Source organism: Pristis pectinata, chromosome 12 (assembly GCF_009764475.1).
Source record: "Pristis pectinata isolate sPriPec2 chromosome 12, sPriPec2.1.pri, whole genome shotgun sequence".
NCBI classification, from domain to species: Eukaryota; Metazoa; Chordata; class Chondrichthyes; order Rhinopristiformes; family Pristidae; genus Pristis; species Pristis pectinata.
Window position 1 is genome coordinate 22,439,879 of NC_067416.1, and position 24,496 is coordinate 22,464,374.

A 24,496-nucleotide genomic window follows, 5' to 3' on the forward strand; every position below is an offset into this window, starting at 1 on the left:
CCAAATATTGATTGGCACCTGCTTAGTGCCAAAGGTTTAGACGGGGCAGAGTTCAAGTGTGTCCAGGTTGGATTCCTGTCACAGTATGTTGTCAGGCCAACTAGAAGGAATGCCATATTAGATCTAGTATTAGGTAATGAACTGGGTAAGGTGACAGATCTCTCTGTGGGTGAGCATGTGGGGGACAGTGACTACCGCTCCCTAACCTTTAACATTGTCATGGACAAAGATAGGAGCAAAGAGGACAGGAAAATATTTAATTGGGGAAGGGCAAATTATGAGGCTATAAGGCTAGAACTTGAGAGTGTAAATTGGGATGACACTTTTGAAGGGAAATGTACTATGGAGATGTGGTTGTTGTTCAGGGATCTCTTGCAGGATGTTAGGGATAAATTTGTCCTGGTGAGGCAGAGAAAGAATGGCAGGGTGAAGGAACCATGGGTGACAAGAGTGGTGGAACAACTAGTTAGGAAGAAGAAAGCAGTGTACATAAGGTGTAAACAGCAAGGATCAGATAGGGCTCATGAGGAATATAGAGTAGCAAGGAAGGAACTTAAGAAGTGGCTGAGGAGAGCAAGAAGGGGACATGAAAAGGCTTTGGCGAGTAGGGTTAAGGAGAATCCCAAGGCTTTTTTCACGTACGTGAAGAGCAGAAGGATGACAAGAGTAAAGGTAGGACCGATTAGAGACAAAGGTTGGAAGATGTGCCTGGAAGCTGTGGAAGTGGGTGAGGTCCTCAATGAATACTTCTCTTCAGTATTCACCAAAGAGAGGGGCTTTGATGACGCTGAGTTCAGTGGTGATAAGGTTAATGTTCTTGAGCATGTAGATATCAAGAGAGAGGATGTGTTGGAGCTGTTAGAAAATATTAGGACAGGTAAGTCCCTGGGGCCTGACGGAATATTCCCCAGGCTGCTCCGCAGGGCGAGGGAGGAGATTGCTGAACCGTTGGCTAGGATCTTTGAGTCCTCGTTGTCCACGGGAATGGTACTGGAGGATTGGAGGGTGGCAAATGTTGTCCCCTTATTCAAAAAAGGTAGTAGGGATAGTCCAGGGAATTATAGACCAGTGAGCCTTACGTCTGTGGTGGGCAAGCTGTTAGAAAGGATTCTAAGAGATAGGATCTATGAGCATTTAGAGAATCATGGACTAATTAGGGACAGCCAGCATGGCTTTGTGAAGGGCAGATCATGTCTCACAAGTCTGATAGGGTTCTTTGAGGAGGTGACCAGGAAGATTGATAAGGGTAGTGCTGTAGATGTGGTCTACATGGATTTTAGTAAGGCGTTTGACAAGGTTCTACATGGTAGGCTTCTTCAGAAGGTCAGAGGGCATGGGATCCAGGGAAGCTTGGCTGTGTGGATTCAGAATTGGCTTGCCTGTAGAAAGCAGAGGGTTATGGTGGAGGGAGTGCATTCAGCTTGGAGGGCTGTGACTAGTGGTGTCCCACAAGGATCGGTTCTGGGACCTCTACTTTTTGTGATATTTATTAATGACTTAAATGAGGGGGTAGAAGGGTGGGTTAGCAAGTTTGCAGACGACACAAAGATTGGTGGTGTTGTGGATAGTGTGGAGGACTGTCAAAGCTGGCAGAGGGATATTGATAGGATGCAGAGCTGGGCTGAGAAGTGGCAGATGGAGTTCAATCCGGAGAAGTGTGAGGTGGTACACTTTGGAAGGACAAACTCCAAAGTTAATGGCAGGATTCTTGGTAGTGTGGAGGAGCAGAGGGATCTGGGGGTTTATATCCACAGATCACTGAAAGTTGCCTCACAGGTGGATAGGGTAGTTGAGAATGCTTATGGGATGTTAGCTTTCATAAGTCGTGGGATCGAGTTTAAGAGCCACGAGGTAATGATGCAGCTCTACAAAACTCTGGTTAGACCACACTTAGAGTACTGTGTCCAGTTCTGGTCACCTCGTTGTAGGAAGGATGTGGAAGTGTTGGAAAGGGTGCAGAGTAGATTTACCAGGATGCTGCCCGGATTGGAGAGTATGCATTATGAGGAGAGACTAAGGGAGCTAGGGCTTTACTCATTGGAGAGAAGGAGGATGAGGGGAGACATGATAGGTATCCAAAATATTAAGAGGAATAGATAGAGTAGACGGCCAGCGCCTCTTTCCCAGGGCACCATTGCTCAATACGAGAGGGAATACCTTTAAAGTAATGGGTGGGAAGTTCAAGGGAGATATCAGAGGGAGGTTTTTTTACCCAGAGAGTGGTTGGTGCATGGAATGCACTGCCTGGGGTAGTGGTGGAGGCAGATACGTTGGTCAAGTTCAAGAGTTTGTTAGATGAGCATACGGAGGAATTTAAAATAGGGGGATATGTGGGAGGAAGGGGTTAGATAGTCTTAGGTGTGGTTTAAAGGTCGCCACAACATGGTGAGCCGAAGGGCCTGTATTGTGCTGTATTGTTCTATGGTTCTAATCATTTACATCTGGCAATTGAGTTTTTCTTGATTATGTGAATGCTAAGTTTTAATTAAAATTGATCCTAATATATTCAGATATCTACTGCAACTTCCTGTTGTACAACACCCTGAACCTAAAGATCAAATTACATGGTCTTTGTCATTTATCTTCACTGTGAGGACTGGTTTTGCTAATCTTATGCTAATTATTTATTTCAGGGACTGAAGGCTGTTGATGGGAGTATTAAAAAGGAGAGTGATCTTCCAGCTGCTGATCCAAGTATTCCAATCCCTCTGAAGTATGCAGATGAATCAGAATGCACGGGTCACAAAGCTCTTAAGAAACAAATTGCTCTGTTTTTAGATAAAGGTAAAAAAGACATCCTGAATATCTCATGTACTTTATTTTGCTAAACTATAATTTCTAATTATTTCATATTTTATAGTTACTTTATGGTGGTATATTACCAAAAGCTACTAATTGTTAACTGTTTTAAAGGTATTTTTCTAAATACATGGCTAGAGGTCCAAGCAAATTAATATTTCACTGAGGATGCAGGGTTTCAACCCAAAACATTGATGATTCCTTTTCCCACCCCAATCCACTGAGTTCTTTCAGTAGATTGTTGCTCCTGATTCCAGCATTTGCAATCTCTTGTCTCCTTAGTATTTCAACATTGAATCATTTCACAGTATTGTTTCTTTAAGCTCCCAATTTATTTTTAAATGCAAATGTGCAGCTCTTGAATATATTAAAACTGCATGCTAATGTAATATTTGAATTCATTATTTGAACTCACTGTGTGCATTGCATTCATTTGCAGACATTGCAGTTTATGTTCTCATTATTCATGTTCGTTTTTTAAAATTTTCTTGCTGTCATGAGAACATGCATTCAAATTTAAAATAAAATCCAAGTTAAACTTTAATTTTGCCATGGAGAGTGATCTGCACGCTTGTAATTACTTTGCCTGAAATCCAAGTTAAACTTGTGTGCTATTGAGTTAAGTGCATTAACAATTTTAGAATTCTTAATTTCTGACAAATGTATATCATTTTATCTAAACTTTTTCAATCATTTTAATTTTTAATACTCATCTTTTTGACAGTGGGTCCAGTTCATGATACAGTTAACCTTCCCAGTCAATCTGGAATGATACCAAACACGTGGCAATATCAAATGAAATTGAATCTGATCTTCAAAGCTTCAAGAGCTTATTTTATTCTTTCAGAGGCAGCTACTGCTCTGCAAAAATATGGTAGAGCTTTGAGATACATTAAACTTGCTTTACAATCTCTAGGTAAGTAAGTGGCAATATGGTTAATGTTGTTATGATGCTCTGTTATGATGAAAAATGCAGCATGGATTTAGAATGATGGTATAATGGCTCAAATTGTTTTGAAGTCCGTGATTCTGGCAAGTTTTATGGAGGGGCATTAATTCTAGTTAAAAAATGATTGTATCATTCTTTGATCAGATTTTTACCAGTTGTTATCAGTTGATTTCAGTCAAATAGAATTGAAATTTAATGGGTATCTTCGAATCATTCTTTCTTAAAAATTGCTAAGTTTATAAAATAACTTGAAGAAACACTTCAATTTTCAAAGGATGCTAGCAGTCTGAAGGCTTTACAAACAGCAGTTAATGCTAGAATAGCTAATTTCAAACCTATGTTTGCCATATACAGTATATTGAGGGATTTGAAGTGTGGCAGGGTATAACATGGTTTGGTCACAGCTCAACCATAATATTGTTAAATGGCTGTACCAGCTCATGGGTTGTTCCTGAGGTTATCCATTAGGCCTAGGCAGTGTCAGATAGTCTATTTATGATGGGCAGTGGACACTCAATGTGATAAACCTTTTGCTGCAACAATAATATAGCTTTAACTTGAGCTGGAAACTTTGGAGAAAATTTGGACCTTGGAGCTAAGAAGGAAATTGTGCCAAGGAATTATAGCTTTGATAACTTTGTTTGTCAGCTGTTCATGTTTTGGGCAAATGGTGCAAGTTTGCCTTTTAATGTTATACTTCAATAAACTTGTAATATTACGAACAGTGGGAAAAGTAGGATGTCGCAGAAACTTGAGGTAAATGAAAAAAATATTTTCGATACAGAAGAATACAGGTGCTGAATCATTTGACTACTGCCACAGGAAAGTTATTGGAATATATAACGTCTTGGTTCCAAGCATGATGTGTTAACTTGTACTTTTCTTTTCTTTTGATAGATGCCTATTGCTGCCTTATTAATAATTTGTCACCCGAGGTCTTATTTTTTCTCAGTCAGTGCTTGACACTTAATGGTGACATTCAGTTAATGTTAGCACAAAATGCAAGTAATAGAGCAGCTTATCAGGAGGAATATAGCTACCAATCCAGAGAGGATCAAGAAATCTTACATAGTCTCTACAGAGAATCAAGTTGCCAAGGTTGGTTTTTATCTTTATTTTGTAGTCGCACAGAATTAAAGACTGAAGCTGAATAATTCTGATAAGTATAACTCCATACATTTCTTCCAGCCAAAGCAGCAGGGGGTGCTTTTAATGATGCCTGTTGCAACAAAAACCTTGCAACTCTAAACCACTTCGTTTCCCATTAATACTCTTTTGCATAGTTTGATCGACAGTGGAATGCCAATGACGTCGTGCCTTAGATTGTCATCCCACAGATGATCGAACATTCGGACCCTTTTGAATCTAATCACGAGGCCAGTTCTTGCTTTCAGGGTAAATAATTTGCAAAAGTTGAGTGTCAGTTTAGACCATTGTAGGTATTTTGCAAGGGTTTTGCTTTGTCTGGAGTGAGTTGATGTTTCAGCATTTTCTTAAAATCACATTCATGGTTATGAGTAAAAATGTGGACAGGGCAGGAAGACCCCAAATTATGTCCCTGGTCTTTTCTCTCCTTGACTTCAGTGGTGAAAGCTGCGGATACTACTTTTGTGTTCAGGTGTGGAATGATCTCTGATTATCATCCAATGACCTATCTTTAGTGTACTTGGACTTGGCTATTATATGTACTTGTGTGCAAATTCTGAACTTACTGGAAACTCTTTGTTAGCTTTTTCTGACTGCACTGACATCAAATTCCTCTTGGATGCCAGCAGTGAAGCGTGAAGTTGAAGCATTTCCTCAGCAATTATTCAGGGGTATCTGACCATAGGACTGCATTAGGTTCTGATAATGGAACATTGATTTGAAATGTTGACCCTGTTTCTTTCCATAGCTGCCAAATGACCTACTGAATGTTTCCATCTTTGTTTTTGCTGCACTGGATTAGACCTGGTGCAGTTTCAGGAACTATATTCATTTGAATGGAGAGGCATAGCTTCAAGAGAACAAAGTTGCTATGAATTAATTCTTTAATGTAATTGTGTTTAATTGAATATTTTTAATTATTTGTTTTAATAACATTTTAAAAGATTTTGTTTTGAAGGTTAATCTTGAGACATCCAGCAGGTACTGGATTTAAACTGATCATATAATAATTAAAAGTTTTTAAACATATATCACAATTGTATATGTGCACATCACATTTGATAAGAATATATAACTGGGGATAACCTGGTATAAAGTAATCGGGTTATATCCAGCACTAGGTAGATTTTGCAATAAAAACATCAAAAATATATTTTTGAAAACTATATTTAAAATACCATAATTTGCAACCATTTAATTAAAAATTGCTTCAAACAAAATATCTTGGGTCTACATTATTTCTTGCAGCTGCCTTTCTCCCTTCAAATGAATGGAGTGCCAGGTACTGCACAAGTCTATCCTCAGAAATTGTTATAAATGTCCTTGACAGTTTTGACAACCAGCTGTCTTATCATCATGTTTATGGATAGGACTAATTTTGCAGCTCCACTCCCCCCAAATTATTTGTACCTGGACAACTTTGGATAAGAAGTTTATGCCAGTAAATGCATATTTAGTATAAGTTAATGTGGAGTGCAATAAATTTTGGGCCAATGTATTTAAAGTCCTGTTAGTGATAATTGACTATTTTCCACCTATAGTTTTTCATTTTTTTCCACCAATTTGTATTGTAATACTCTCATTATTCTAGCTTTCAGCTGGGCTACAGAGCTTTATATGGATCTGGAATACCAACTTTCAGTTAGCTGCAAATGCTATGAGGCAGCAAATGAGCTGCTGCATTCCTGTGATCAGAAAGTTCATGTTGTGGAGCAACATACACAAGTGCTAAAAAGATTAGGCAATAGCAGAAATGAGGTTGGAGTTTTCTATATGAATCAGGCTGCTGCTATTCAAACAGAGGGAACAGGTAAGGACTTTTAATGATCGTTTTAGACTACATATTCCTGCTGTGTGTGGCTTCCAAGTGAACCGAAAACTGTCCAAAACCATTTTGTTGTTTTCAGATGTTGGAAAATATAGTTTTAAGAAAATTCATGGAAAAATTAATGCACTATTGACTGTATTACATATGATTGCAATTAATAAAATAATAATATGCTTGATGTTTCTATCCTATGCAGCAAGCAAAGGCATCACAGCATTAGAACAAGAACTTTGGAAGAAAAGTTTTTCCTATTTTGAAAAGGGAATTCAAGATTTTGAGACCATAGAGGATGCAACCAATACTGCCTTATTACTTTGCAACACTGGTAGATTGATGAGACTTTGCGCGCAGGCACACGCTACTACTGGAAGCAATATGAAACGAGGAGAATTTTCACCTGAGGAAGCCTTGTATTATAACAAGGCACGTCTTTTTTGGTCATCATTCCTTGCTTTGCCTGCATCTATTTTTGAAAATACTGAGTTATATTTTCAGAATTACTCAGCAGTTGATTTCAAGTGCCAATATGTACGAAAGAAGTGTACAAACTTAATGTACCAGATTATCCTCGATATACATGGCATACACATCATTAGCTCTATTATATTCTTAATGAGCTGTGATGTGTATATGCCCGATACTTGCTAGATCCTTTTTTTAAGAAAATAATCCATAAAGGTTTTTAAATAAGCTATTAAACAAGTTGTTTGCAACCTTTCTCTACCATGAAGATTAAGAAGGCATTCCTTGTGCCTCATCAAAATTGGTGCTGAGTCTTGAACTGACTTCCCTCCACAAGTAGCAGGCCATTAGCTCATGTTATGTCTCGATCATTGTGCCTTGTTTTGAGCTCTATGTTGCTGTTCAGCTTGCATGCCTGTGTTGGAGCAGTCTTTGAATTTCCAGTTCAAATGGACTCCAGGCCAAGTAGCCTCCTCCTTCACTTATTCTCTAAATATGCTTATGGAGAAATCCTAAAGTCATTCTTACTTTCACGACAGGAAAGGTAGTAGTTTTTCCAATTATTACTTCTGCAAACTCCAAGTCTCCATGTTTTCTCAAGTTTTCTCAATTGAATGTACTGGAGTTGGCGAGCTTTTTTTCAAGAAATTGGATGTCCTAATCCAAATATCATAAACTTAGCCACATTAATTTTTAACAGCTTAAATTTTGTAAAAGAAATGACTGCAAGGCTGCCAGCACATATCATTGATTTAAAACAAAAATAAGTTGGAAGTATTTTCCCCATCAGCCCTGATGGTGTTAAATATGGAAATCAGGAAATTGCTGACTGGATCTGGAAGTTTGACTAGTGCAGTAAACTTGCCACAAAACTTGCCATTCAAACGCATGAAGATGCAAACCCACTTATACACTAAAAAAATGCCAGGTAAAATTATGATGTCCTATTTGGTGTGTAAATTTTTAAGCCATAATTGATGTGGTCAGTGCCAATCTACTTCTAAAAGAGTGGAGTCTAATTCCTTCAGATTTAATTATGGTTGGAGATTTTATTTTTTTTAAATCAATTTTTTTCTAACCACATTTTACTTGCCCCCTTTCATATATGGACGTGCAGTATGTTAAATTTGCTAGCTTTTGGAGGGTTTATATATACGTTATCAATGTTTTGGAGTAAATTAAGTATTCTACTTTAGACTTGCTGATTTGGATTCTGTATATATCTCAGTAAAGATTCATTTTAATTAGTTTAGAATGTATGTCAGTGATTGCCCTATTTACACAATTCCCACAATTCATTTGAGAGAACACTGCACTCATTTAACTACTTATGGTCACAAGTTGCAGTCAAAGCCCAGAGAGTCTGTGGACTAGTGTAATTAGACTAATTCTGTTTCCTGCATATAATACTTAATTTCAAATATTTTTCATATCCATTTAAACTCTTTTACCTATATGTATCTGAAGGGTAATCTGAATTATAGGTTTTCACAAATGTATTTTGAAAATGAAAACAATAGTGTTGCCATTTTCTCTTTAAAGGCCTGAATGAGAGCACAGGACTGGTTATAATATACATGTGGTTCCCAACTCAAAAATCCTAAGACATCAACAGGATTTTGTATGAAGCAGTACAATGAAAAGAATATTCTTTAAACTTAATGACAAGATGTTTAACACTGACAAGGTTACGTTTATTGACCACTTCCATTTACTTAGCTGAACTTAAAATATGGTCATGCCATATAATGATTTGTTTCCCAACAAAACGTTTTGTTTGAATTATCATTTCACTTCACATCTTTACATAAATGCTGTGTAAAAACAAAAATAGTTCTTGAAATCTATAAATAAAATTCATGTTATATGTTTAATACATTTTTATTCTTTCCCTTTTTCAAATGATACACTTAAGTCATAACCAGGATGTAGTTACATATGCCAATGTAATTGTATCCTGCCTAAGACTTGTGAACCCATGAGGATCAAGACGAATTGTAGCATATAGCATTTTTCTACTCCCTACCACAGATGGTTCCAGCTAATTTAACAGAGAACAAAGACCCATCACCTCTTTATAGTCTAGCATCTACACCGTAACTATCTGAGCAAGTGATATGAATTCAAATATTAAAATTAAAAGTAAATATGAATAGTAAGAAGGCTCTTATTTGCAAAATAAGATTACATTAATCACACAATGCAAGTATTAGTTTATTGTGCTGTGAGGTGCTCTTAAATTTTAAAAGAAAACCCATTGGAATGAGGATGTTATAAAAACAATAAAAACGTGAGTCGGTCACTGACTTCCAAATAGCTGACTGTACTCATGCAAATTAACACCTAAGCGTTCTATATAATTTGAATTTGTGACTGTTGGATCATGCTTGAAAAGTCTTTTATTTGCTTACAGGCTGTGGATTATTATCTAAGAGCAATGCGATCACTCACTAAATGGGAGAAACATCCAGCTGTTTGGGATTCAGTGAAATGGGAGCTGTCAACAACCTATTTTACAATGGCAACACTAGAACAAGATTACGCTCCACTGTCGAGAAAAGCTCAGGAACAGGTATTGGAAAAAGATGCATTTTGTGACTTTGTAATCTACTGTTACCTATCTTCAATCTGTTTAATTATTTTCCATATTAAGAGGATAATGTTCATTGTGCATCATTTACATTAATGACTTTATTTTTCTTCTAAACGTACTAATCTATGATTGCGTGGTTGCTGGAGGTATCATTTTGTTACCCATAAGGCCATGTTTTACTTTGGTAATAAATATTTTCAAATTATTTGATTATGAAATGACAACCAATGACCATACTGAGCACACACATGTTCTTCCCACCACAGAGTGCTGCAGAGAAGCAGAGATCCCAGATGATTTGCCTTTTTCAAACAAAAAACTTCAGTCCCTAAGACATAGAGCAGAATTATGCCATTTGGCTCATTGAATCTGCTCCACCATTCAATCATGCTTGATTTATTTTTCTTTCTCAACCCCATTCTCCTGCCTTCTCCCCATAACCTTTGATGCCCTTACGGTCAAGAACCTATCGTCCTCTGCTTTAAATATACTCAATGACTTGGCCTCCACAGCCGTCTGTAGCAATGAATTCCACAGATTCACCACCCTCTGGCTAAAGAAATTTCTCCTCAGCTCTGTTATCAAGGGATGTCTGTCTGTTCTGAGGTTGTGCCCTCTGGTCCTGGACTCTCCCATGACTGAAAACATCCTCTCCACATCCACTCTATCCAGGCCTTTCGGTAGGTTTCAATGAGATCCCCCCTCATTCTTCTAAACTCCAGTGAGTACAGGCTCAGAGCCATTAAATGCTGCTCATACGTTAATCCTTTCATTCCAGGGTCATTCTCGTAAACCTCCTCTGGACCTTCTCCAACGCCAGCACATCCTTCCTTGGATATGGGGCCCAAAACTGCTCACAATACTCCAAATGTGGTCTGGCCAACACCTTATAAAGCCTCAGCATTACTTCCTTGCTTTTATATTCTAGTCCTCTTGAAATGAATGCTAACATTGCATTTGCCTTCCTTACTACCAAATCAACCTGCAAGTTAACCTTTAGGGAATTCTCCACTAGGACTCCCAAGTCCCTTTGCACTTTGATTTTTGAATCCACTCCCTGTTTAGAAAATAATCTACACCTTTATTCTTTCTACCAAAGTGCATAACCATGCACTCCCCTACACTGTATTCCATCTGCCGACACTTCGTCCATTCTGCCAACCTGTCCAAGTCCTTCTGGAGACTCCCTGCTTCCTCATCGCTACCTGCCCCTCCACCTATCTTTGTATCATCTGCAAACTTGGCCACAAAGTCATCAACTGTGTCATCTAGATCATTAACATATAATGTGAAAACTAGCGGACCCAACACCGACCCCTGTGGAACACCACTAGTCACTGACAGCCAACTAGAAAAGGCCCCCTTTATTCCCACTCTTTGCCTTCTGCCAGTCAGCCAATCTTCTATCCATGCTAGTACCTTTCCTGTAATACCATGGGCTCCTATCTTGTTTAGCAGCCTTGTGTGGCACCTTGTCAATCCAAGTAAACAACATCCAAGTCCAACATACATGGAAAATCAAAGTAAACAACATCTACTGACTCTCCTTTGTCTATCCTGCTTGTTACTTCCTCAAAGAATTCCAACAGATTTGTCGGGCAAGATCTCCCCTTAAGGAGACTTTGGCCTATCTTATGTGTTTCCAAGTAACCCGAAGCCTCATCCTTCATAATGGGCTCTAAAATATTGCCAACCACTGAAGTTGGGCTAACTGGCCTATAACTTACTGTCTTTTGACTCCCTCCCTTAAAGAGTGGAGTGACATTTGCAATTTTCCAGTCCTCTGGATCCATTCTTGAATCTAGTGATTCTTGAGAGATCACTACTAATGCCTCCACAATCTCTTCAGCTACCTCTTTCAGAACCCTGTGGTGTAGTCAATCTGGTCCAGCTGACTTATCTACCTTTAGACCTTTCAGCTTCCCAAGCACCTTCTCCTTATAGTGACTACGCTCACTTCTGCCCCTGACTCTCGAATTTCTGGCATGTTGCTGATGTCTTCCACAGTGAAGACTGATGCAAAATACTTCTTCAGTTCATCTGCCATTTCTTTGTTCCCCATTAATACCTTTCCAGTGGTCCGATGTCCACTCTTACCTCTCTTTTACTGTTTATATATCTGAAAAAAACTTTTGGTATCCTCTTCTATATTATTGGCTAGCTTACCTTTCATATTTCATTTTTTTTCTTCCCTTATTGCTCTTTTGGTTGCCTTCTGTTGGTTTTTAAAAACTTCCCAATCCTCTAGCTTCCCACTAATTTTTGCAATGTTGTATGCCTTCTCTTTTGCTTTTGTGCTGTCTTTTGACTTCCCTTGTCAGCCACAGTTGCCTCATCCTCCCTTTAGAATGCTGCTTCTTCTCTGGGATGAACTGATCCTCCGTCTTCCAAATTACTCCCATTCCATTTTATTTTAGTTGTAATGTCCCTTCTGCAACTTGCTGGATATTGTAGGGGTCAATATAAAGGTATCTGCCTTAACATGGTAAAACTTCTGAAGGTGCAGTGCAGCATTTTCAAGCAAAATTTGACTCTAAATTCCTTGAAGGAATATTGATAAGGCTTGGTAATACATTTTAAAAGTAAGAGAAAGGGGAGAGGGCTGAAAGGTTTAGGACCAAACAGCTGAAGGCATAGCACCAAAATAGGATTTGTGCAAAATGTTATGTATGGAGCTCTTAGAGTGTTGTCAGGCTGGACATGGGGGTGGAGGTAGCAGGGGATGGGGGAGGCCATGGAGGGATTTGAATTCAAGGACAGTAATTTAAAAATAAGTGTTTGAAGCCCAACGAGTGAGGGATGACTGTGTCAGCATGAGGTAGGATCTGTTGGCAGAGATTTGGAAGAAGGACCTTTTATGGATACTGACTGGAATATCATTGAGATAGTTAAATCCATGTGTATAAAGCCCTGGATGAAGGTTTCAGCAGCCTTGTACTTTTTCTGCAGCCAGTATCATGTAAGATAACTACATGCTACTAGGAGGAGCTTCAAACATTCTAAATGAAAGTAAAGTGCAAGTAATACACTTTAACTATTTATCTGTATACTTTAAGAAAAAAATAACAATTTTAATGTACACAATTATTAGTGTAAATAATCGAGCAATTTGTGACAAGGCAGAGTTATACCTTGAGTTCAAAATTGTCCAAGTTTCTGAATGAGTCCCCCACCTGTGCCCCATTTAAGCTGTACCCTCCACCCAACCTCTCCTCCATGTTTCACAAAATCTGTACAATAAATATTCATTACAGTCACTGCAAAAATTTAGGGTGAATTACCACCCTTTTAATAATGGTGTTCCTGCAAACCTATTTAACTCCTCTAACTGGGTGGGATGAGGGGCATGGAAGGAACTGAATCTGGATTAATTACAGAGAGAATTATTCTGAAGGAATTTCATAAATTTTACTTTTCTTTGTCTCTTCACCCACCCCACCACCCACCCCCCCCACACACACACACACACACACAATCCAATCATTTCTCCCCTGCTCTTTCGTTCGTCACCTGATTTCACTCAAGTGTTCTTAATTTTTTTCTGGCCCTATCTCCGTGAGTAAGGAGATAGCTGGCACAATTCAGCCCATTGTGTTTGTTTGTTGCACTAGAGAAGGGAGCAGCAACACGTCCACAGGGAACACAGTCCTGAAGCTCTAATCCTAGAATGCTGCTGACTGGCTTCGACAGAAGCTGGGGCATAGTTAACAAAATCACAAAACATCCTAACATTTAGGGGTGAGGTGCAAGGGGAGAAATGTGAAAAAATAAAATGTTACATTTCATGTATCTCTTTCTATTATTACTGTCCTTTCAGCAGTCACTTGAAGGTAAGTGTATTTTAATAGTAGGGATCAATGTCATCATTTCTTTAATGAAAGCAATTTGTAATTTGGTTGGTCAAATTTGTTGTTTATTTTTCCCGTAAGTGATTTAGCTTGTGTTGAGTGCCTTTTAGTTTTCTGAGCTATGGGTGGAATCTTGTTAAATAATATGGGAGGTTTCTTATCATTTTACAGATTGAGAGGGAAGTCACCGATTTCATGATGAAATCTCTTAAATACTGTGATATACATACAGAATCTGCAAGACAACCTTTGTGTCAATATCGGGCTGCAACTATTCATCATAGACTTGCTTCCATGTACCATAATTCCCTTAGAAACCAGGTAATTTGCAATATTAATGAAATTGCATGTTTGTATGTTTTAAAGCGCACATCTGACAATCATGACATGATTTAGTTTGCAACCCAATAAAAGACTTATTTCCTGAGTGTAATGCTATTACAGTGCCAGCAACCTGGGTTCAATTCCTGCTGCTGCCTGTAAGGAGTTTGTACATTTTCCCTGTGTCTGCGTGGGTTTCCTCCGGGTGCTCCAGTTTCCTCCCACATTCCAAAGACGTACAGGTTAGGAAGTTGTGGTCATGCTATGTTGGAGCTGGAAGCATGGCGACACTTGCAGGCTGCCCCCAGTACATTCTCAGTAATGCAAAAAGACTCATTTCACTGTGTGTTTTGATGTACATGTGACTAATAAATAAATATCTTATCTTACAAACCTGTAATCCAAGCTTGGCAAAGACAAAGGGTAGATAAGTCCCCGGTGCCAAATGAGATTTATCGCAGAATGCTATGGGAAACGGGATGAGATTGCTGGGGCCCTGACAGACTTGCATCTTCCTTAGTCACAGGCAAGATTCCAGAAGACTGGAGAATAGCTGACATTGTTCCTTTTTAAAGAAGGACAGCGGGAATAAGCCAGATAACCACAGACTAATAAGGCTTAAGTCAGTGGTAGAGAAATTATTGGAGAAATTTCTCAGACAGGATTTGGAAAAGTAGGGTCTGATTAGGGATTGTCAGCATGTCTTTGAGGGGGAAAACCTGCATCCCTAATTTGATTGAATTTTTTGAGGAGGTAATGTAGGAGATTGATGAAGACATAGTGGTAGATATTGTCTATATGGACTTTATTAAGGCATTTGACAAGGTCCTGCCCAGTAGTCTGGTCCAGAAAATTAAGGCATATGGATCTAAGGTGAGCTGGCTAATTGGATCCAAAATTGGCTCGATGATAGAAAGGGAGTGGGTAGCAGTAGAAGGATGTTTTTCTGATTGGAAGTCTGTAGCTAATTGTGCACCACAGAGAGTAGTGCTGGGACCTTTGCTGCTTGTGACGTTTATCAATGACTTGGATGTGAATATATGAAGTATGATTTTAGGTGAACCCCCACCTCCCCCCCCCCCCCCCCCCCCCCCCCCACCCCGCCATGCTACAGGGGAGGGTTCTGTTCCTAGTCTGTATCTTCTGGTCTGTATCATTTTTCTTAACACAAAGCATCAAGAAAAAACAGTTGAACAAAAATTTGTGTATTTTTTTCACTAATTCTCTGAGCGAATTTTATTCCATCTCTCAAATTTTGGGTAGTGACATGAATTCTGTAAGGGCAAATTTTTGCTACCCAAACATTCATAACGTAGGGGTTGTCTACAGTAAGTTTGCAGATGTCGTGAAAATTAGCAGTGTTGTGGATAGTGAGGAAGATTGTCTAAGGCTACAGCATGAATTTTAACCCTGACAAGTGTGAGGTAATGGTTTTTGGGAAGTCAAATGAGCAATATGACACCATTTTAATTTGTAAAATGTAGTTCGATTTTGTTTTTATTCATTTAATACAATTTATTTTCCATACATTATTTTTAGACCATATGTATGTTGTTTTGTTTTTAGAATTATGTTTACATTCCATTATCTTGAATGTTGAATGGATAGTTTTCAGGCAGTAGACATGGTGCAGAATTACCAAAAAGGCAATTCCTGTATTGACTTCTTTCCCCTCTTTACCAACATGTGTCCTGCAGGAAAGCTACTGCAATGAAACATTTTTTAGGCTTACTAGTAAATTTGATCTTATTATATCATGGCACTCTATTTAACAGAAAAATTAATTAGTACCGTATTGTATTTATTTTGCATTTCTGTCGATACAATTGGAAGTGGGAACTAAGTCACTTTCCCAAGGTGGACAAATTGGAGCTAATGGTCTCAAACCATCTTTTACAATGTAAGATGTTCTGACTGGCACTGCAGTCTGCATGATAATCATGAATAAGGAAGGCCCTTTGCCATCTTGTTTATCCATCCAGTCAAACTGTAAGCTTCCATTGTGAAGTAATCAGTTGTTCCTTGATTGATTTTCAGAGTTTTCACCTGAGAGTACTTTTAATTTATTGGTTACTCATTATCTGAGGGGAATACTTAGTGGTTTGATGTAGCATTCCACTATACTATCTGCCTTCTCAGTTGGGATGCAAGTGATCAATTAGACATTAATCGACTAGTGTCTAATTGACATTAATCGACTAGTGTCTAATTGACATTAATCGACTAGTGTCTAATTGACATTAATCGACTAGTGTCTAATTGACATTAATCGATTAGTGTCATCATCTTGGTATCCTTTCAATATTTGCCACCATCAACCAACATTCTGTTATGCCACCATCATGTTGTGACATGCCAAAGTACTGTCCTTATTTTTCTCTCTAACCAATCTTCAGGCTTGAAGTCTGCATGATACCTAGTGTGACTAATGTACTAGTTAAGTCACTATTTCCAGTTACCAGTTTGCTACATTTTCTGGCAACTTAGCCAAAACTGCGTGGAAACCCTCATGTACCTAGCTTTGTCATTGTGATCTATGATTTTATGCAAAGTGGCTATCCAGTTTCCCAATATTACAACAAAAGCCATGCTTTGAACATCTGGAGGTTTGATTATTTTCCATTCAAATTGAAGAATGTTTCACATTGTGGAAATAATATTTCTGATTTTATAAATTTGAAATTGGCAGCAAGCTCTGGTCGAGTGCACAATATTACCTGACAGCTATCCAAAAAATAATATGGTGCAGGGAGAGGAAGCAGCAGAGAGATGCTGAGAAACTCCCCCCCACTTGATTATTTAAATAAGTAAAATTAAATGGTAATATAGATTATTTAATCCAATAATTCTGCATCTTGGCATTTAAGGATTCTGGCAAAAAGGATTCTAATTGGTTTAGCCAATATATCCTATGTGAAAGCATAAATGTTTTAGCTAACAAGATGTGCAATCACTTTTGTTTTAAATAATAAATACAGGTTGGTGATGATCACTTCCGCAAGCAGTACCGTAGTTTGGCTGATCTCCATTACAACAAGGCTGTAAAATTGTTTCAGTTGCTGAAAGATGCACCTTGTGAGCTTCTGCGAGTTCAATTGGAGCGAGTTGCATTTTCAGAGTTTCAGATGACAAGTAAGTAAATATAAAGTTCTGTAATAGCTGAATTTTAATACTTTTAAAAGGTAGCTATTCCTTAATTAGTGGATATGGTTCTAAAGCAAAGATAAGCACAAAATGAATAACTGACAAACCACAGCAGTCCAAATTTCAGTCTTATCACCTTTGTATTGCCTAGCTATCCCACATTAATGCCTGCTTTCTGGTCCTCCTATGCATGCATTTCTATAATATGTTGAAGTATACAATATTCAGATCTCCCTTTATTAGATAAGCAATATTAGATAATTATCAGAGATTGGGAAGCAGTGTTTTGGGCCATCTTGGTCAATTGGAATTTCTAGTTTTGAAAGAATATATACTATTGCAGTATTACTATTGCAATACTATTGTAATACTATTGCAATATTACTACAGTAATTTAGTATTGGGTATAGTGCAGGAGAAAGTGGCAGATTAACAATGGTCATTGTCAACTGTGCTTGAAGCACAATTTCATCATGTTCAAGAAATAAACAATTGTAAACTTGTAGAATCATAATGAAATAATAAACAAGATTAATAACTTGTTGCACAGCTGCTAATTTGAGCTGCAGTATTTTAGGCTAGTTTTGCTGAAAATAATTTGAACCTAACCAGCACAAAAATAACCACAAAAATCCATGTACCAGTGAGGAGAATGATGCCAGAAAATAAAATGAGCAAAAAAACTTGTTTCCTGCTATAGTTCTTACTGTATTACATTGGGGGGGGGGGGGGGGGTTGGGAGTGTGTGGATAGGTTATTTAAAAATGTTGGGGTTAAAATTGCTCCCACCCAACATTTCTCCCAATCAGGAGTGTCTCCATTCTCCCAAAGAGGGGGAATGGGCAGAATAACTTGTATCCACTAAGGGAGATTATAATCTTTGTTGCTCATTACTTTCAACCAACAAGCAGTTTTTGTTAATAAAATTTGGGTGCAAACTGCTCCCTTTTACACAATCCTTAGAAATTAAAACATTATGCACAGAATTGTAAATTAAAAGCAGGCATGTTTATCTAAAATTTGTCTTCATGTTGGTGTCTCTTATAGAAATTATACCAGTATGCTATAATAGTGAAATTTTTTTTTCTCCATTTGCAGATCAGAATAGCAATGCATCAAAGTTGAAAACACTTTCAGGAGCATTGGATATAATCATTAATTCAGAATATCCATTTCAATTGATCCAAAGTGAACTTTCTTGTGATCAAGCACGGGTAATTATTTTTAAACAATTTTAGTGCAACAAGTGAAGAAAAATGGGTAATGCAGCAAATTGGTGTATTTTTTTCCATCTGAGATCAAATCCATGACTGATGAAATGGAGGCATACTGACTAAAAAAAGGCTTAAGATAGTCTGTGGCTAAAGTCCTACTCTTATTAAAGCAGACCACAATTATATTTTTTTAACTACAATTCAGATTTGAACTTGTAACAGACGTGCTTGCTGAAAGCAGTCTGAGTTTAAAATCAGAACTATATTCTATGTTAATCCATCAATATGTATAAACTAGTATTTATTATTTAAGCAGTCATAATGTGTAGACAATAGACATTGAGGGGAAAAATAGTTCCGTAAACCAAACTCAGAATTGTGGAAATACAAAGCATGTTAGGTAGTTTCTATGGAGGAAGAAACTTTCAAAAAAAAACTTTGCATTTTAGAAGGCAGATCTTAAATTAATACTTCTCATCTTGTATTCACTAAGGAGAAGAACGTTGAAGTTGGTGAATTTAGGGAGAGGGATGAATGAATTCTAGAACATGTTATTATTAAGTCAGTATTAGATGTTTTAGCCAATTTAAATGTGGTTAAGTCTATAGAGCCTGATAAGATGTATCCCAGGCTACTATGGGAGATAAGGGAGGAGACTGCTGGAGTCATAGTAGTAATTTTTAAATCTTCACTGGCCACAGGTGAGGTGCCAGGTGATTGGAGGGCTAGTAAATGTGGTACCTTTATTCAAGCAGGGCAGCAGGAATATGACAGGAAATTACAAATCTGTGTGCCTAACATTTGTGGTAGGGATGTCATTGGAGAAATTTCTGAGGGATAGGGTTGATCTACACTTGGAAAGGCAGTGATCAGTCAAAGATAGTCAGCATTATTAGAGGGATATCCTCCTTGAACAATCTGAGTTTTTTTTTGAAGAGATAACAAAATGTATTGATGAAGAAAGTGCAGTTGATGTTATCCATGTGGGAAACTTGCCAAAAAGGTAAGAGCAAATTGGCTTGGAAATTGGAGGCAGAGAGTGCTGGTGATACCACAACAATTTGTGCTGGTACACTTACTTTTTTTTGTGTATATATAATAACAATTTGGACATGAATGTAAGAAGTATGATTAATAAGTTTGCAGAAGACATGAAAATTGGTGGTTTTGATAATGAGGAGCACAGTCTTCAGCCACAAGATGATGTTGATGAGCTGATAGGATGGGCTGAGAAATGGGCCTGGAATTTAATTGCAAGTGTGAGGTGATGCACTTTGGGAGGGCTAAAGGTTGGGCATACAGAATAAATGTTAGGGCCTAAAGGAGAATTGAGGAACAGAGGGACCATGGTGTGTGCATCCAAGGATCCATGAAGGTGGCAGCACAGGTAGGTAAATGCTGGACCATAGAATGCAAAAGCAGGGTGGTTACGGTACAACTTAATAAAATATTTGTTGGGCCGCAGCTGGATTACTGTGTACCGACCTGGTCATCGGACTATGGAAAGGACATTTCTGCTCTGGAGAAAGTGCAGAGGAGAGATTCATCGGGATGTTACCTGGAACAGAGCATTTTGGTTATGGGGAGAGACTGGAAGGGTTTGTTTTCCTTGCAGCAAAGAAGGCTGAGAGGAGATGTGATATGCATGTACAAAATTATGAGGGGCGTGGATAAGATTGATACAGCAGTAAAACTCTGATAATTCACTATCCTATCATTTGAAAATCTTGATGCTTCTACATCTGACTCACCTGGTCCAGTTCCCTGTGCACCTTTGAAACTCACTGGGGTACCATTCCCTGTACTCTTTGAAACTCACCAGAATCCATTGGAAAATGTATTATACTACTGTGCATTATCCTTTTTTTAAAAAAAAATGTTAATTAACTGTGCATAGATATATTAATAGGAGTAATATCCAATAGTCAGGAAAATCTGCACCTGGCACTGCCAAAGTCGTAAAGGTGTTGGATTATCAGTTTTATTGTAGTAGGAAGCTTTTTCCTAGCACAAAGGTATTTGAAACTAGAGGGCATTGGCTTAGGATAAGGGTTAAGAGATTTAGTGGAACTCTGAGGAGGAATTTTTCACCCAGAGGGTGATTGGAGTCTGGAAAGCTCTGCCTGACGGGGTTATAGAGGCAGGTGCACTCAGAATATTTAAGAAGTATTTTGATGAGTCTTGTATCACCAAGGCATAGAAGGTCACAAACCAAGTGCTGGTAGGTGGGGTTAGTATGATTGAGTGCTTGTCAATTAGCATGGACATGGTGTGTTGAAGGGCCTGTTTTTTTTTGTGTGACTCTGTGACATTTGTCATGAGTATTTAGAAGAAAAGTCAAGTTAATATATCCTATTTGTATTCATTCATCCAGCAAGGTGGTTGCCATGAAAATCAGGAGGGAAATGCCTCTGAAAATGATTCCTCCAGCCTTAACGAAGAAGAGATTCTGAAACTTGTCAACATGTTTGAAACTCGGCTCTCCTTTCTTTTGTTTCAACTTATCAAATTGCTAACTTCAAAAAGAAAAAGCAGGTAAAGCAGTTTCCCTATTCATGACATGATTTCAGCCTATTTTCCCAAGTATATTTGGATTGTTTTTTTTTAACTAAGTGCTTCAACAACGTTCGTAAATATGTGTGTGGAGGATATTTAATATTGATTTTTTTTAAAAAGTTTAAATTCCTGCCTGTGTTGAAATCTGAATCTGCCTTTGAGATAAGTCCACACCCATCCTTTAATTTAGTAACTCTGGAGGGATTGAAACCCATAAAATCTTGCTCCCTATCTTGTCCAGTTCCAATAAGCTGCTGGGAGACTAAAGCTAACTTAATGCCTTTTATTGCAGTCTCTGTTGCTGCTTCTGTTATCCAATCAAATGCAAAATCTGGAAAAATAAACTTAATTTGAACCAAGAGTGTTCCTATTTTGTTGTAGGAATCAGTGATGAAATGTGGTTAAACTAGGGGAAAATTAAATGGAATTTAATTCAGATTCTGTAATTTTTGCATTCTTAAACTAATTTTGTATTTTTTTACATGTGTAGTGGAACTATTGATGATCAAATAACATTGAAAAACTACAAACATGCTTATTCAACACTACTGCGGGCAACAGCAGATAAAGACACCACCTTACTACAGAGAGTGGAAATGATACTGAGTTTATTAAAACAATTATCATCTCGTTAATGACACAAGATTTTCTCTGACGGTTACCATATTGACAGCACCATTATAATGTTTATCTTTGCTGACAAGACTTTATTTGAACAGTCAGTAATGCAACCTGTTCAAAGATAGTGCAGCGACTTTCCAAGAGCCTCTTTGATCTATGGAGGTATAATCATATGGTGTTACTAGTCTGGATGGTACCTCAGCAACAGATAAGTATCACCAATTTAAAGCTAATTATTTGAAGCAATACTTTAATTTACCATTAGACATTGCAATGAAATTGTCAGAACCTGGGACTTGGTCTGCATGAGTAACCTAGTTTTGGGCAAATTGGTAGTTATGGTGCTACAGTTAGCCATGCCATTCCTGAATTAAGGAATGTGGTGAAATGATTCATGTTCCCTGCTGCTGATGGTTTTTCATGTCAGGTGAATGCAGGACTAGGTCTGACAATGGTATCTTCACCTTTCAATAGTTGTTTGAAACTTCTACCTCAAACTTGTCACATATGAAGAATGTCTATGGCGAGAAACTGAGTTCAATATCCCAGCATGTCGCAAAAAAGGAGGAAAATGGTAACAAAAGCAATTTAAGAGCTTAATTATAATATTGCTTTTTTAATTGTAATTATTTCCAATGTGTATGCAAATTGCATTTCAAAATGTGTCGGTGAATTACTGTATGAAATGTAAATCTTGTAACTAGAGGCAACATGAATGAAGCTCTCTAAATTGTGTAGAACAAACAAGGTACCATAATAAAACTATGCCCACAAAATCAACTTGCAAGACAATCTACAGTGTCGTAAATGACATTTGGAATATTTTGCAATTTACTTAACAGAATATAATATGTGAATATTAAACAGCATTTGCCCATGATAATAGAAAATATTTGCAAAGTAAGCAAAATGTTACGATTTCATTTCAAAATGAAGACAGTAAGCTAGACCTGTGGAAACTTCTTATCTTGATCAGCTCTTGGGCATAAAGTTGTTTTTTTTCTTTCTTAGAACATGTGTGTTTCAGGCAGGATTTATTCCCTAGCCTTATTTAACTTGAGAAGTGCAGGTCTTTCTATTTTATATGTGCTGAAACAGCTCCCACTATTACCTTAGCTAGGACTTTGAACCAGCAACAAGTGAATAGTAATATATGTCTAAGCTAATAAGTGTTAGGATTCTTGAAGGTGATGCTTTCCAGTCAGTTATTAAATAAAGTAATGAGTTTTAGAAGTTATCAAAGGAACATTTAGATTTTCTGCAGACCATTATGTATTTGGTGCACATTGTGTACCAGAAGTAGAGAGGTATATTTTAAGCATGAATGAATTTGTGCATATTTTAAGCTGATTTTGCTGTGGGCAGTTGCTATTTTTTTTGCAACTGAACCCATCCTGACAAATGGGTGTGCTCTATCACATTCCTAACTTCTGCTCTGCTCCCATAATGCATTCTGGGTGACAAGGAGGCTCTTGTTGCAAAACACCCAGCCTTTATCTGATTTAGTAGTTATGGTACTACTGAGGCTAGTCCAGTAAAGTTTGTGTCAGTTGGTGAATTTAAAGTGCAGGGCAGTAAAGTGGAGGGGGCAGTTGGGCTAATCTTTACTAGAATAGTGCTTGCCCATCAATGTTACTTGCCACTTAATCAGAACCTGGATGATATGTTCTACGCAGATAGCTTCATTATTGATATTGAAGCAGTCTTCTGGTAATGGTGAATGATGGATATAATGATACTCTCCATGTCCATGGTTCTCATAATTATCACCTTTATTAACTTTTTGGAAAAAAGCCCTGCAGCTAATGCATTCAATCAGTTCAGAAAAGATTTTTAAAATTGCTTAGCTTTACAAGTTTGAATTGATATTAACAGTTCCAAGGGAATACTTTGTTAGCTGTAAAGCACTTTGGGGTGTTCTATCATTCTGAAAAGTGCTATTTAGAAGTAATCTTTTGTGTGTTTGCACATAATATCCTTGTGTTGTTCAACATGTTAAATCTGCAGTTTCATAATAAGCATAATTGTTTTTAATAAAGAGAATTCAACAGTATAAACTTGAGATTTTCAAGATTTACAATGTGCATCTTGTATAATACTGGATTTTTGTTATCAAGTTGTAAAGTTTGTAACTAACTGTAGATAATTTGAAACAATGTGCAATGTTCTCCAATGGGCAGATTTGAATGCAAAATTTGTAAATCGGGTCAATATTTATACTGTAACTTTAATGTATGATTTGAATGCATAACAAGCACGTTTTTGTAACTTGGAATGAGTGACTGTCTTCTAATTGGTATGCCGAAGAAAATTGTGTTACTTCATTCATAGTTTTATTTCCTTGTCTTTATGACCTATTGTTTCTTTTGTGGTTTGGATGAGAGAATTTTATTTAGGGAGAAGAGTCTTTGTGAATCCATCCTGAGATTTCAGGTGGTTTGGAAAAAGTGTTAAGTAGATGGAGCTCAAAGAGGGAACATTTCAGAACTAATAGAAGTTGAGTGGAAAAGCTTACGATAATTTTTTTTCAAGATTGGAAACTTGAATTCTATCAACTTTTATAATTAGGAGTCTGGTTTCATAAAACCCAGAGGGCTTTGTGGCATTTAAATACTCAGAAATGTATTATATTTTGGAAAAACGTTCACTCCGCTACCAATAGGTAAAAATGTGTGACATTTTAAAATAAAATTTAATAAATAAGAAAGAAATTACTTTCATGTTGTCCTTTGTACATTGGTACTGAACAAATGTCTAACTTGAAACAGTAGATTTAGCTATTACAGTGATAAATTATAACCATCTATGTAGTAGCTTTCCAGAAAACCAATTTAAGCATCCTTTTTTACTACATGTATCTGTTGTTTACATGGAGAATACTGCATATTAAATTGGTCATATTTAAAGTTTTTAACCAAATTTTAAGAATATTTGGAATTGTGTGATAGTTTGTCTCAAACATTGATGCTTATAATTTTAACTATCGTTTCTTGTCCTTAAGTTTTGGAAACTTTT

At 37.4% G+C, this 24,496-nt stretch overlaps 1 protein-coding gene across 4 annotated transcripts in view; it reads left to right on the forward strand.

Moving 5' to 3' along the window:
• Positions 1-24,179, forward strand: part of edrf1 (erythroid differentiation regulatory factor 1) — a 53,783-nt gene extending 29,604 nt beyond the window's left edge. For all 4 annotated transcript variants that reach the window (XM_052027270.1, XM_052027271.1, XM_052027272.1 and 1 more), the window contains 11 exons: positions 2,634-2,784; positions 3,524-3,715; positions 4,646-4,846; positions 6,486-6,704; positions 6,919-7,145; positions 9,598-9,756; positions 13,797-13,946; positions 16,925-17,078; positions 18,189-18,304; positions 20,679-20,839; positions 21,351-24,179. In XM_052027270.1, coding sequence (XP_051883230.1) covers positions 2,634-2,784; positions 3,524-3,715; positions 4,646-4,846; positions 6,486-6,704; positions 6,919-7,145; positions 9,598-9,756; positions 13,797-13,946; positions 16,925-17,078; positions 18,189-18,304; positions 20,679-20,839; positions 21,351-21,495 — 1,875 coding nt within the window. In that variant the 3' untranslated portion in view covers positions 21,496-24,179. The remainder of the gene's footprint in view (positions 1-2,633; positions 2,785-3,523; positions 3,716-4,645; positions 4,847-6,485; positions 6,705-6,918; positions 7,146-9,597; positions 9,757-13,796; positions 13,947-16,924; positions 17,079-18,188; positions 18,305-20,678; positions 20,840-21,350) is intronic.
• Positions 24,180-24,496: the final 317 nt, after the last annotated feature.